This window comes from Bombus flavifrons, chromosome 2 (genome assembly GCF_040668555.2).
Source record: "Bombus flavifrons isolate JBK064 chromosome 2, iyBomFlav1_principal, whole genome shotgun sequence".
In the NCBI taxonomy this organism is placed as follows: domain Eukaryota; kingdom Metazoa; phylum Arthropoda; class Insecta; order Hymenoptera; family Apidae; genus Bombus; species Bombus flavifrons.
The window spans coordinates 9,827,762-9,843,980 of record NC_138443.1 but is presented as its reverse complement, the minus strand read 5'-3'; the positions used below and the strand labels follow the sequence as shown (position 1 = coordinate 9,843,980).

The 16,219-nt window shown below is 41.5% G+C and overlaps 1 protein-coding gene across 10 annotated transcripts in view; it reads right to left on the bottom strand.

The window, feature by feature from the left end:
• Positions 1-16,219, bottom strand: part of mam (neurogenic protein mastermind) — a 246,051-nt gene that overhangs the window by 108,369 nt on the left and 121,463 nt on the right. For 2 of the 10 annotated variants that reach the window (XM_069132119.1, XM_069132120.1), the window contains exon 1: positions 9,762-14,482. The exons of the other annotated variants lie outside the window; for them this stretch is intronic. In XM_069132119.1, the coding sequence (XP_068988220.1) occupies positions 9,762-9,767 (6 nt within the window). In that variant the 5' untranslated portion in view covers positions 9,768-14,482. Of the gene's footprint in view, positions 1-9,761; positions 14,483-16,219 lie in introns of those variants that run through there. 10 annotated transcript variants of the gene reach the window in all.

Here is a 16,219-nt window from a genome sequence, read left to right as displayed (position 1 = left end):
ATCTTTTTTCGTAATGCAAATTATTTTTTACTTTTATCTTTCTCCTTCTCGCATACACGTGAAAATAACAGTTGTTAATTAATTATATAGTCACCGTGAGCTAAAAATTAAGACAAATATCTGCATTTTGTCAAACCGTGACCGCGTCAGACTTAACATTTTACGTTAACGTTTTTAAGATAGCGTAAAGGATACGTGAACTCGAAGACTCGCTGAAAAGTTTTCCAATCGGCCAACATGTTAATCGAGAACGTGCCATATAATGAAAACAAGGGAAAACGAAACCATAAAACCGGATACACAACACCGTATAACTGCGCTTGTTTTACCATTTTATTTCTGATAACCCTTCATAAATATACATTTACTGTCATATTTATCTCTTTACCGATATATCACTATCCCTTCGCGTTTCCTGTATCCACGCGTACAAACTCGTTCATACGCATACAAATGCGAGAAAACATGCGGCACAACTATATTACTGGTTTAAGCTTCGTACGGCGCAAGCCAATATTTTGTCGGTCGCGCGACGCCGCTAATTAAAGATACTCGTCGCGATATATCCGACAGGTCGTGTTCTATGCACGTATGTATATGGCTTCCGTAATACTTGATCGATAACGCTGCATTTGTAACGACGAGAGAGCACGCCTTGCGCCACGTGCTCGTCGTTTTCTTTTTTTTTTTTTTTTTTTTTTTTTGCAAAGTTTTCTTCGAAGATACGAATATGGTAATTCGTTCGAAGGAAACCGATTTGATAGTTCTTTGGTAAAAAGAAATTGATATGATAATTCTTCGCCCGAAAGCAACTACATAATAATATTCTGTCAATTTTAGAGTTTTATGTAAAGAGCATCAGGAACTAAATCGTAAAGTATTCAGTGGTTATATAAATGGCATAAGAAATATACGTACGTTTTTAATAGAACGTTTCTCCTTGTGTTTCGTGTTGTATGTTTCATTTGAATCAAAATATTCGTAGTTTCATGATACGATATTGAACATTGGATTAAGGAAATCGATATGTTTAAATAAACATGGTGACACGCAAACGCTTACGAAAATGCATTTTTTGCTTTCTACGAGCTGATTATTCAATAGTATATCAGTAATAGAAGAAGGAGAGTAATCTGCAAAATTTTCAATTGGAGATTACTCGAACTATCACATATAGATACTTTATAACTGATTTATTTCAAATTAGTGAGAATTATTGAAAAACTTACATTTTCAGTAATTTCAAACTAAATGCGTGTTTTCTCAAATTATATATTATAATCTACCGCATGCAAAAGAATTTAAACAGCCAATTTCCTATTGTACCTATATCAAACACAACAAAACTTCAGAAATATACACGTTTCGTATTTTTGCATAGACTACGAAACTCTTCCACTACGTCATCAATAATTTCCCTACTGAGAATATTCATGTAAGCAACGAACTTGCTTAAAAGGTCAACATTGACAAGATCGTTATCAGATAGATCGTCATCGTCCCGTTTTCCACGTTTTTTTCTTCACGCGTATAAATTAGCCACGGTCGAACACGAGCTAACGAGTGAATAGTCGCGCGCGCGTACACCGATTAAAAGTGTACGGTGCGCGTCGCCGCGAGGCCAGATAAACGCGCGCCGATTATTTCGTCGACGTCGGCAATGAAAACATTAAAGATACCCGACGGCCGACACGGAGAGCTCGTTCTCCGCCGATATTAGCGCCAGAATTCCCACAACACGTTTTGTCACCGATAAACCGCTTGACTCCTCGTCACCCCTGCCCGAGATAACGTTATTCCAATAAAATCACTTTCAGCCGCGCTTTCGCTCGAACAGATACCACCGCTTAAGTAAAAATCAGCTGCGAACGCTCATGTTTCAGCGCGCAAGTGATTTCTCACACGATTTCATTTCAATTAATCCTTTGATAAGGAGCACTAATCCTCGATACTTAATAGGTTAATGCTTCTAGTGGTATCTAATTTTTGCAGATTGAAAAGTAAGATGAGACTTTTTTTTTATCAATGTTGTGTGTTTGATTAGATGATTTATATGTCATTATTAACATTAAATTGTTTTGGTTACTGATCGCTGGTTCGCAGTGATAAAGCAGTAATAAAAAAGTGGAGCGTTAGGTCAATTCTTTCGTCTAAATCGTGTTTAACGTTTTATTGTTATTGGTCCGCAATCCAAATCTAGCCCAACGTGCTTAATGCTTTACATATCAAACAACGTCAGTGAATAGATTTCATGCCATGTACTACAGTTTTTCTACGAATTTATAATTGTTATTGACAAGTGGTGAGTGACGTGACAAGTGACGCAAAGATAACTTTTTCTCGATACTTTTCATCGGGTCTCAATGGGTTATAACGAACACGTGATTTATAGTTCTCCTACTAATACAATATCGATTTGAAATAGCTAGTTCGATTCTCAAAAAGAGCTATTCTGTATATTACGTGGAATTGTATCGTGGTAATCAACGAAATATTCATGTGATTTGAACTGTTTCATTTTCAAGATTACCTAGTTGTTATCTTCATGGAGAATGTATCATTTATCTGTGTTTATTAAATTGATTTTATTACAACATTATATTTACGACTTTCCTCTTATGATAGGTGTATAAAATAAACGAGTAAAATTATATTGTTTGGAGGAATTAAAGAATCTCTTAATTAACCACTACAAAAGAATGACATAAATGATATCACTCTCTTATTCTTTTGTATTAATGATTTCACTAAATACATATCTAATATATATAGCCACGTTGCTTTAAAAAAGAAATTAAATCTCTACTTGAATAAGATATCCCATATTCTCCAGCATATTGAAGAAAAATCAAAACATTCAAAATAAATAAGGAAAAAATAGTACATAAACACAATACAACATAATCGAACTTAAACCCCAAATTTCAAAACTATAACTTAATACCAACGCCACCCCTAATCTCAGCACATAACAACCACATGTTTCCGCCAATATTCACTATCCAAGAATCAAACACCCAATCGTTTCCACACAGTCCTCCCCACACACGAAAACATTTAAGAACATCAACCCTTGGACATCATACATCGAGCATAATCACGGTCGATCAAACAGCGATATCGCGAGAATTTTGTGATCAATATAGTCGAACATAGAATAAAACGCCAGTTGACGGCGTTTAGCGTGGCAGAGTTGGATTTTCCAAGTGGCTTTCGACCAATTCCTCGTGGTCGGTGCGCGCGACACGAGGAGCGAGCACGGCAAAGGTTGGCTACGTAATCGCGAGTTCGAGCCAAAGTCTAACAGACACGACACACCTCCGACCTTCCCTATCGATCTGTGGCCGGAGGTTTTACGCGTCCTCCGCCCTCCGCAACCTCGTCGACCCTTTCTTCTCCTTTTCCACCCTGCTCTCTACGCTCGAGTCCTCGCGAGAAGGAAAGCTAAGCGGGTAGAAGCTTTCGTGCGAACGTTTCTCGGCCACCTCTACTCGGCTCTTCACCCCTATCAGCCGTTCACCCTTCGTCCTCTGTCTTTTACCCCTTACCGTCTGTGCTCCGTTTACCCCTTCGAGAGAAAACCGAGGAACCAATAAACCGTCTTTACGACGCTGAGATACCTGCGCGACGTTTCGTGCGATAGTATGATTGAAAACGCGTGATTCTGGCTCTGAAAGTGATATTAGTATTTGGTTCGGTTACTGGGCTGGCAGCACTGGAACGGTTTGAGAGAGTTTGGGGGATGAGTGCGAAGGAGAATTGGATCAGGATAATAAGTGAGATGATAAGCGAAAGTTAATTCGTTTAGTAGTTGAAATTTTGTGGTGGATTGTTGTAATGAGTTGTGTAATTGGAATATTACTGTAGTATTTTAGGTCAACACGTTCGCTGTTAACTGGATCTTCGTTATCTAAATAAGTGTATCGCATCGTAATCAATAACTTTCATGTAGGATTTTCTCCTATATCGTAAAACCTTGTGTATACTTTACATAGATTATTAGGAAAGTATTCTAAAATTTTCTGTGATCTTTTTTACATTATGGAAACACGCATTGATTCAGGACCAACAGGAATCCAGTTAACGTGTTAAACCGTTTCGTTACCAATTGTAACAATAAAAGGATATGTACCACATAATAAGCTATCATATAATAAAAATTTATTAATCGGAATTTATAAGGCCCACTTAATATTATGAGCGCCCTTATATTCAAGAAATTTCAAAGAACCGTCAAGTTCGACTTTCTTCTTAGTAACGCGCCGATCTTGGACTCTGACGTGTCTAAACTTTAGATACAAGTCTTTATCTCTGATCCACGTCGTTCTTCGAATCATCTAATCCGTACGTTAAGAATATTCTTTAAAAACATCACGAAAAAGGATGGAAAAAGAAATCACTGCAATCGCAGGCCGCGATATTTCTGGGCTGGTTAAGATTCATGGCCGGAACGACTTTTCGTCATAGTGAAAATTAGCTGAGGAACACGGTAGTTTATCGGGTCATAAAACGTGCGTCGCAAGGAGCGGCGCGCGCAAACACTCGACCGGACGACAACGACGTTCGTCGCGGAAATCGGAGTAGAGAAGCGAGGAAACCGAGTGACCAACAAGAGAAAACACTTTGAATGACGCCAGCGCAAGTTACGGTGCGCCCCGGACGCGTGCACCACGAAGAATGTCTGCGGCTGACGCGATACATACGGATCGGTATCATTTGATTAAAGTTATTTCTGACATATGATCTTGCATTTCTAGATGTGACCTCGGAGATTTTTTATTTTTTATGAGATTTTTATTACAGAATATTTCAGAAAGATTGGGCAGAGGTGTGGATATAAATTTTATGTGTCTTTTCAGAGCACGCAGTATTTATGTATGTCCTGTCTAACACTTTTCTTATTTCTCAACATATATTGAAATATTTATTATAAAGTTAGTTTTTAAATAAAGTTACAATATACAGACTGTCACGAAATATCGATATGATATTCTAAATTACACGAAGAAAGGCAAAGATGGCAGAAAGGAAATCGATAAAATTCTAGTTTTCTCCAACTTCGAAATAACAGATTGGATATTTTAAATACCGATGAATTAACTAAACAATATAATAAGGGGAAGGGTTCGAAGAATCTAATATATTCTGGATATGATCATTTTATAGTAATTCGCGCTGAATGATGTAGAAAAAAGAAATATCTCTCTAACCTTCAGTTTCGATCAAAAGAAAGAGGCCAGAAAGTCTCGGTGACCTAGATCATTCTTTCATGTTATCATGATATCGTTGGACAGCTTAAAAGCGAAGAAAACAAGATTTTCTTTTACCAAATACAACAAAAAAGAAGCATAATTATGACCTTGTAAACGTTCCATCAGAATCTCATCGGATTACCCTAAAACGTTCTATAGCAAATAGACACCTCAGGAAGCGTTATCCGAAGATAAACTGTAATTATAGAACGGATCGGACAAAAGAATGTATCACCGGATGAATAGTATGTACCAGCTTGGAAAATTCCATGGATCTGCAATGGGAGTACCGAAGCTGCAAAAATACACAATGAGATGCCAATAATTCATAAATGTAGAACTCGACTTTCCTAGAATGTTGAAAGAGCTAAAAACAATCAGATGTTTTCAATGATAAAAACCTTAGCTGCCTGATTCAATATCACATATTTTAGATAATATTCATATATTTATAGATACACTTTATCGTCATATAGGTAGGTACATACATTTTTCTTGTTAATACGTGTACGGGCAATGTATAACATTGACGATTTTTGTAGAATCTTAAGAATATTTCAAACTTAAATGTTGAAAATTATTATATTAGCAAATATTCTGCAAAGCGACATTTGTTTGCGCGAGTACGTGTATTTGCAAAAGCCGATTCTAACGCTGTCTATCGCCTTTTGAGTGAGATTCGCCCCTCTGCATCGTCGATCCGCGATACCCTGCTACGAAGCTAAATATATCGGCACAGACACCCGAGCTATCGACAGAACAGCAAGACGCTGAAATCTCGTTTAAAGCGTAGCCTAATAACGCGGCAAGGTCAACCAGGCGTATTTCGGTGCTTCGAATCGAGAATTACGGGACTCCGCGCGTACCAAGAGAATTAATAGTCATCGAGTAGCTACCGATCTTGTTACGACGTATTTGTAGAAAATACACAGGAAATATGCATCTGATTCATCCGAATCTTGTACACGAAGATACGATTCGAGAAATTTAACAGAAATTATGTCACGTGAGTCACAAGTGGCACACATACGTATGATTAATTTTATTAGATAATTCCTCTTGGGTGAATAAGAGCATAGTTTGGCATATTATTCACGTAAAATCGGTATGAAGAACCTACGAATACTTGGCACGATTCTTATTTTTCTACATCTAACCATTTCGATATAATTTCTTGACCTAGTTCCAAGGTTCCAAGGAAACCTTGATCTTCATATAACAGAGGAACAGTTATGTAATTATATAAATATCATCGATGCAAAAATATAAACGTAAACTACCTCTATTTTTTGTCATTGTTAATCCACAAAGAATAAAATAAGTAAAATATGATACAGAATAGAATGAAACGGAAACTACACGAACCAACCGACAAGAAAAGAACCAATAAATTACCAAGGATACCGCCAGATCTGTTATCAACTTCTTCGCGATTCGACCGAATAAATTCGTTCTCTCCCGATGACCACCCACGTGTTTCTAAAATAAATTACACCGCGGCCGGCAAACAGGTTTATTACTGGTCGTGCATTCGCGAACTGGAGCGTCCGAAACGCGACCCTCCTGTGTCCATAAATATTAAAATGTCCTTAAAACTTTATTTAGGCGATACCGTTTCCGTGTGAGCGCACGCGTTTCACTTTCGCGCCTTCATGCAGTGGATTACAATATGAGATACTACCAATACTTAGCAAGAAACTGTTCACAAAGTATATCTACATTCAAGAAAAAAAATTATTCGCCAAATTGAACAATATCGTGGAAATTAATGTCCAGAATTCTCTATACTATAAAAATCGATAGATGAAAGAATATGGGGGAAAAGCGCACGAGACAATTCAACCGTAAAAAGCAGTCTCTTTTCCGTCGTCCCTTATTTCTTTCATTCCCGATGTACGTCGTCCTCGTTATCGTCTGTTCGATATCGCGAAGGAGAGCAAAGTATGTCGGATTCCTCGCATCGATGCCCGATAGAACGATGCGTGTGCGATAGCACGGCAAGCGTGGCTCGCATAGAGCCTCCGAGCGAGCTTTCGGTCGTTTCCGTCGTCTGTTCGGCGCGGCTCGTCGCAACGCGTGTAATCAAGCGGTATAAATAATTCCGTGGCGCAGCCATGAGCCGGCCACCCGAGCGGAGAGCTCATTCCCCTGTTATGACACGCCGGAATCGGGACGCGCCTGGCCGCGCGCGCGACAACGTCCCACCGTGCAACCCCTTCGCCAAACAGAACACGCGACCGTCGTTTTTGCGGATTGGCTAATCGCCATTCGCTTTACACCGCATATGAAAATGATTTTCTTTTCGAATGCTTTACATTTCAAGCGTAATAAAAGCACGGCTTATTGTTAGATATTTAGATTATTCATATTTTGAGAATATATCTGTAGAAATTCATTTGAATATTAGTACAGGTACTTAAATGTGTGTATTGTCTTAGTTACTCCAATTTTAGTATATTATGTATATTTATATATTAATACTTTGTATGCTATATGAAAGTATAGTAATATGAATGTAAAGTAAGATATAAAAGAAATATTAAATATTACAGAAAATGTAAAAGTATATAGAAATGGATTAGAACAAAGTATTTATCGTAATTGTTACAATATCAAAGAACAACTTCTGACGATAAAGCATTAACAAGTATTCAAATGTTAATCGTCAGACATTAATTATGACGATTTTAATTTGTTGAGTTTAGTTTCCATGCTTTGGAAACAGTATTAAAAATATATACAAGGTTACATATACAAGGTTACATATACAAGGTATACATATATTTGAAAGGTAAAATCAATACTTTGAGAAAGAAAATTCGTATAATATAGTCATATACGTGAATCTGCCTGTCGTCGGTTGAGAAGCAACGAACGGCTTTCAAGAACCGTGGAAAACCGCATCGTCCGGGATGGGCCGATTCCCGACTAACGCCCCGGATCGCGAACCAGTCATTAGTGCAACGGAACCGGTGCGCCTGGGACAGAGAAACGCGGAATGTCCGCAGAGCGCTCGCACTGGATGCCCCTATTATCGGTCGTCCGACCGCTAGAATGCCGTTAGACGACAGTCGATCTATTGTTCTACGTGTGTGCATGTGCATGCGATCTTGACGCTTCTCGGGCGGAGGGCGAAGCCAACGGCCTAACTACAACTAAATCAATAACCACTGCATCTCTTTCTCTCTTGTTTCCCAGATTTTTACTTTGATTTTCAATAGGAGGAGCGTCATATTTCTCTTGCCTAAAATTTAGATCGTTATATCTGTGAATGATTTCAAGTGCATTTTGATATGTATCGCGATTTTTGCAAAATTTTTTTTAGCAGTCTAAGAAACTTGACAGTTAATTTTGCAAGGAAAAGTAATTATTATATAAATAATATATATTATATAAATAAATTATGATTATATATAATATAATGAAATAAGGTTCTTAAAACTTCCAAGGTACTAAAATTATTTGAAATCCTCCACCATAGTCCCCATATATTATATTTGTATTCGATCATCGACGAGTACCGGTGTACAAAGTCACGGTATAATAAATACGTCCGTGTTATGCTCGAAGAGACACGCACCGCAATTTCAATACAAACAACTGGTGTACGTGGTGCAATACAGTTATGGCTGTCAGACGTTTCCGGTTTCTTTGAATCTTCTAGAGTGCCTATCGCGTGGGTAAGACGTGTAATAGATTTCAACCAGTGTCGTTTTAAGAGAAAAAGGATCGAATGTATGGATGATCGCAGATACACCAGCATCGTTTCGGTGAGACGAACGCGACTCTCCGTCGATTTTTCGGAGTTGAATCATTTTTATCGTCCCGGAACTTCCGTTATCTGGTGACATTTCGTGCGCGCTCCAAGTTGCGGACACGGTTGGAGATAAACAAAAAAATTCACGAATCGATATCTTTTATCTACGTTGCTATTGGAAGCCAGCAGAAAAACTTGTTCGTGAGTCGTTATTTTTCGCCGAACTTGAACCCCTTTAATACCAATCCCTTTACTCTAAACTATGTATTAAATTATGAACGATTCTGACATTTAAATTCAATTAACTCTTCTCTCTCAGAATTAGAAATTCAACTTGTGCATTCACTGTGCACTACAAATTGCTAATATGCTCGTTATTCTTATCATCAATTATTATCAATAAAATAAATATTAACGATCAATTGTTAAAATTGCAAATGTTTCTAACCTCACATTAAAAAAAAGAAAAAAAAGAAAAACAAAAAGAAAAACAAAAGCAGATTTAGAAACAGAGAATTATAGTAGTTTAAACGTTTCAAAACAACGACTAAACATTAACCATTCAATCGCGTAAAAGGCCGTTAAAAAGGTAATATTTAGATTTGTCAGCAAACACACAAAATACAAGAGAATAGGTAATAGTCCGACTGAATACACTTAAGAGTTAGTCACGCTAGACTCAAAACAAACGATGACACACGCGCGCCACGTAGTGACGATAGATAAGAAATATTATTTTCAAATAGGCATACCATCATTCCAGGCAATGTAATGAAGCACGAACGGCTCGATAGCGAGAGATTTCCTTGTTACAGGGGGGCCACCCGGGCCTGTGGCCCTGGTTGGTGGGTGCCCACCATGCCCCTCCTCCGACGGCTTCTTCTTGTTGCTGGAATATCTGCACTAATACACTATCGTTAATCGGCGAATATGTCCTCTTTTTCACACGATGATGATACGCGTTAACAGTTGTCGTCGTTACAAATACATCTTTCTCTTCTCTGTTTGAATTATGGAAGATTCTCAGCGGAACTTGAAGGTCATTTTCTGGAACGCGCCAACGCAACCGCAGTACTTTCGCTTTCGTTGTGTCTTCCGCGCTTTTCCGGAGACGCTTGAACCACCACCAGCGCGCCACCACCGGCAACAACTTTCTTTCGCGCGTAACCAAACCGAACTTGCAAGTCCCGTAACGGCGCATACACAACAAATAGGTGGCGAAAAAGTCACTAGTACGCTCAGATATTTCTTTCACAACGATATAATTCGATCATTTCTTGTTGAATGAGAACGATTCTTTCACTTTTGTTGCGTTATTAATCGTGCGTTGTTCTAGAAAAGATATACATGTACGATATATCTCTAGTTTCTTTTTCTTACTTTACAGCTTAACACTTTACATTGAAGCCTCTGATTCTTACTACGTTACTTCTATTGTACACGATGTAACTGCTCCGATGCCCGTATAATAAACGTAATGCCCTTCCGATCACTTTGACTAGCTATCACACCAGCAGCGAAGTAGAGGTTAGCGCGCGCGCGCTCGAGAACGTCACCGCGTACGGTTTATAATACTCTGTTCCTCGCCGCCAGTCGAACGTCACGCAACCGGCGAGAAAAAGACGCCGGGAATAGAATCGACGTTCCCGTGTCCCTCGACCAGCATATCACCACTGTTTCACGCCGCTATTGGCGTCCGGACGACGCGAGCGCGCTGCTTGGATCCGCGGGCCGAAATTCTCAGCTCGTCGAAACGAGTTTGCGTGCCGCATATCGTCCAACGGTTCCGTGACCTCCGAACTCTGTCGAGTCTCTTTCTTTCCTTCCCCCTCTTCCTCTTCCTCTTTTTCTCTGTCACTCCACTGATGCGAGCGACAGATAAGACGTATACTAACAACGTCTCGATAACATTCACTCCGAAAAACACTCGGCGCGCCGCACCGCCACCAAAAGTTTCACCAGTCGCATATTCGATTTTCTTCCAATGACTAAATACTTGTAAAGCACGCCACCAATTTTTTGCACGTTAATGTTCTTCAACCGGTAATACACACGTCCGTGCGAAAGATTTCACACTGTTCCCGCGAAATGTTATCGAACACATGATAACAACGATTTCTGTAATATACCGATCTTCAGTGGTTCTTGTATTTACTAACACAATGACCGACAAGAAGGGAAGTTACTTAGACGGTTTTTGTGCCATGTCACGATGATACCACTGAATCAACTGTTACGAATAAACTCTTGAATGAATAATGAGAACCAAGCTGTCCACGTTACCTCCAACAACAGCACGACTGTTAAATTAAGTCGAAACTGACCGCGTCGATTTTCCCTCGTATATCGTCAACAGGTAGTTCGGGAACATTGACTCGAAACACGCATATGAAGACGAGAAGCGTGATGGTCGTCGCGATCGAAGTTCGATCGATCGAATTTCGACGAATATCGTATCAAAAATTTACAACGGTTGACAATCGATCAAACGGGAGAGAAGCACGGTGCACGTCGCGGCTTCGAACAGCTGATCGCGCGCGCATCACTCTCTGTCACTGCTGGCACTACAGGGAACGGGAGGAATGCCAAATCTTACTCTCGTCAGGAATAAAATTCTTCTTTTTTTTTCTTCCGTCTTGTTCGCTCCACGCACGATTCGGGCCCTAATTTATCTCCGTTTTATTTTCGCTCGTGACGAATCTCGTCTCGTGTTTATCTCGAAAGTAGCCTGCTCTCGCTCTTTCTCACTGTCGAATGCGTCATCAGCACACCGAAAGTTGCACTCACTACAGCCGCTTGTATTATACGTGGTCTCCTTACGTTGATAACGCGCAAGCTACACGTGTGCGTGTGTATATTACGATAACTCCGATATTCCTATTCTTTCCTCTGGCACTACTATCTCCCTTCTCTTTTGGTTCGCTGGCTATCTCTCCTCCACTGCGGAGACTGAACTATTTTTGTTGCGTTGGAAGTAACAGCGGTAGTAGCACGCGTCAGCCCCCCACTCTTTATTTTTCTCGTCCGCTTTCCTTCCTCCTTCTTACGTTTTTCCCTTCCCACGTTCTTCTCCTCGTCGTTGTCGCCGTCCTCGTTCCTCGTCTTCCTCGTCGTCGTCTTCGTCGTCGTTAGTATCGCCGTTGGCCCTTTGTTCTTTATACAGCGATCGACCGGCACGTTGCCCCCCTGCCAGCAGGCGAACGCCGGAAAGAAGAAGAGGAAGAGGTGGAAGAGGACGACTGGGCTTTTTCATACGCAAACATCGGCCGGCAGCTCTTTGCGGACGGCTAACCTTTTTTTTGCCCCCGTGTGTTACGATCACATCTACCGAGCCGATCGTGAAAATTCACTGTGAACTTTGAATGCCGGGCTTCCGACTACTGAAAGGTACTCGCGTTTCTCGTTCGACGACCACGCGGTGTCCCGAGGCACGTCACGCAACGTGATGTTCGCTCTGCTGTCTTCTCTAAGTGCGTCTATGCCTCTTTTTACTCGAATCAGCCACACTCGGTGCTATGCAACAGTTGTGAAACTGCGTCGCGATATATTCCGAAATTTCTCGATCTCAAAATCCGACCAAACTTTCGTTTCTAAGATATAGAAGAAACGAAAGGAATCACGAAACGAAAGGAAGAAGCGGAACGATAGAAAGAAAACAGAGTCAGGAGAAGATCGAGAACGCGGAAAGCACACGAGATCGCAGTGACACGAGGCACGAAGAACGCGCTCGGACAGAGAGGCGTTCTAAGAGAGGAAGAGCAAGGACCTCTATGGTGCTCGTCCTATCGAAGTCCGCGAGCGATTGACTCCCGCGCGTCCCGGTCTCGAAACCGTGGCACGCGTGAGGGGCGCACGGGAGGGGATTCCCGCGGGAGGAGAAGAGGCACCGAGGAACGAGGGGAGATCGAGCGGGTATGTCGGGTAGTCGGACGAGGGGAGGGGGACTGCAGGAGGGAAAGGGGAGGGAAGAATCGGTGGCGGTGGCGGTGGCGGCGACGGCTGCGGTGGAACCAGGAGGTAACGCCAAAGAGGGACTGCGGCGAGAGAGGGGCCGGCGGAGTGCGGCGCTGCCGCGCGGCGAGGGGAACGGAACGTCCACGGCAGCGGAGGGGGTGGATATGGCGCGTGCCACTACACGCTAGCAGGTGGAGTGCGCGTGCCCAGAAATCTTCTCTCTCTTCGCTCCCTTCCCTTGCTCTAACAGATCGTTCTTTCCTTCCTTCGTTCTCGTTCTGCCAAACTCGTTTCTTCTCTTGTTCTTTCTTCCTCTTTCTTTCTTACGTCCCCTCTATCTTTATTCGTGACTCCTCTTCGTTCTATTCTATGTCGTGTCACGATCGTGTCACTTCCTCTCTCCGTTCCTCTTCTATCTCGCCGCAGTGGTTATCTACGTCTACGTTCAGTCGCTTTGCAAATAAGAGAACACCTTCCTCCACCTCCTTCCGTCTGTTTCTTCTTCTTCTTCTTCTCTCGTTTCCTCGTTCTTCCGGCCACAGTCGTTATTATTCCGTTTCTTGTCGCAAACGTACCTGTTCCGCAACTAATTTACCCGCCTTGCATTCTTACCTTACCACGGTCCACTCACTTTGTACGTTGCCGACTCAATCACGCACCGATTGAGTTACTTTCGCTCGTTTAATTTCTTGTTAACTTTAGTTTTACTTAGTTCTTAGATTAGAAGAAAGTATAGGTATTCGTGGAAATTTGAGTTTCAAGAAATTCGAAGAATTTCACTCGTCCTTGGCGACACTTCTATCCGAATGTACTTCGAGGTTCGCAACGTTTGAGTCCCGATTAGCAGGCATCGCAATTTTAACTCGTAACTCGATTTGAGGATTCCCGCATTCATAATATTTGCGCTGTGCGGTCAGGTTATTCTCGTAAGCACGATAAGAGTTGCTAACGAAAGTCTCAGCTGCGATAACCGTCGAGGGCACGTAGCCAAGTCTTCGTGACAAATTTTAATTTGTAATATCGACGAATCTCTACAGATTGTTTAAAACGTGTTCTTGCGATTTATCGGTGCTACTCGTAATCGTCGGAGCAACACTTTATTCGTATTAATACCGGAGAGAAATTCCACATTGAATCCGATAGTTTAAACAACATTGCCTATCTGCAACATGCATTATCGCTCGTGCCTCGCGCGATACCACTTTTAAAATTTCAACTTTAGATTCACGATAGTATATAAAAAGTGTGTATTATAACTATAAACAATTTATACTTTCGAGTTTCAGTCCTCTTCGAGCAACGTTCCCTTAAAAACTTAATTTTCGACTAAAAGTATCTTCAGTTTCTTCGGAAATGTCAAGGAGTTCGATCACAATAAACGAAACGCCGTGTCGCACTGTAGCTCCGTATATTCTGAACGTCCGTTAGAACGGAGCTGTCACGGAGCTGCGCACGTGGTTTGCAAGGAGCGCGAAAGAACAACAAACCCCACACAACACAAACCTGACGCCCCGAGGAGTCGCCAGCCACTGACTCTCCTTCCGATTCGACTCGACTCGACTTGACTCGGCTCCGTTCGACTGGCCTCGCCCCGCTTCGCCTCGTTTCCCTCGCCACGCGCCGTCCCGCTCCGTCTCGTATCGTCTCGTTTCGTCTCGTCTCGTATCCTCTCGTGTCGTCTCGCTCGTCCCGTCGCCGCTACGGCACGTCGCACCGCGCCGCGACGTCGTGGTAAAGCGCGCACGTAGGCACGCGTTCGGCTATGCTCGTCCCGAACCCGAGGCGACCCGAAGTGACCCGAGACACTCGTCACGATTCCGACTACAACTTCGACTCCGATTCGCGCTCGTTTCGATCGTACTGTTGCCTCTTTGCCTGTTTTACACCGCCCGTATGATGCCATCGACTGCTGCAAAGAGGTTCACGGATTCAGAACCTCCAACCACTTGAACGGTAGGTAAATGTACCGCAACGCGTCTATCATGTATAGTTACCATAGTCCTACACACGCTGTCAGTGCAACGGCGGCCGAAGGAAGCCGAGTCGATATGATGCACCGTGAACTGTGAGAACAGCAAGGCAACGTGAGTGACGGATCGACGGGTATTGTTACGCGCTATGACCATGTGTAGTATTCTTTAACTTCTCGCCGTGACGAGGAAAGCTTTAAGAGAAATAACCTGTCGATAATGATGCTTCAATGATCGATACAAGTGATTTTAGATCAGTGTCAATAACGCGGACATTAATTATTATCAATCCAATCTTTCAAAAGGTAAATTGATCACCCTTTCGTTAATTTCATTGCATAAGTACGCGATTAATAATATCAGATTCTGAAGAATCAAAGGTGGTATAAATAATAATAAATTCTAAGATCGATTTAAAGAACGTTATATCTAATATTATCACTTTTCTGTACTTATTTGTCAATTTATGAAGTTTATCAATGTGCTTCCTGGGCGACATGATTATTAGCAATATTTTCACTTTTCTTGGAGTGATATGTAATGTGGAGCAAATTCAAACTTATTTATAAGGCATTTGTATGCACTTGTATTACATATATACATTATATATATATAAATTACATATGTAACAAAATACAAAATTAATGACTTGTGAAAAATACGAATGATAGGCACCATTCGCACCCTTGATGATGGGTCGCGAACGCGACTTAAGCGGCTGCCGTGCAGCTGGCAGCAAAGCTTTTACACAGACGCATTCGCGACATGTCGCCCGCACTCCCAACCTCCACCAACACTTGGCCGTTGCGTCATCACGGTTTCACGGTGCGCTGGGATTCGACGGGAGGAGAAGGCGCGCGAGCGCGCAAACGGGACCACTGCGAGAGCGACGCATCTGTATCGCTCCGCTTGCACTTATTACAAATCCGCCAGTGATACTCAACCTAATTTAAACTTCACGCGAGCGTGACGTGTCGGCGCAACGGTATGGCTCCGAGTTAAACGTAAATTGGTATCTCTACGATCAATTTCTTATTTTTTCTTTTCTTTTTACACATGACATTTGTCTGAAATCGAATGTTTGTATATAGGTTAACAATATTAAAGCAGATCGGTTTATCGTAATTGGATATGTTAAGGTAAATTATATAGATCAAATACTATTATTCTAAACTGCATATGAATTTAAACGGCTTAATATTGAATCACGGTTATGTTTCATATCGCCAATATAATTCTTGGAATAACGTTTGAACATAATAGCAAATTAGCATATATCAGCATAT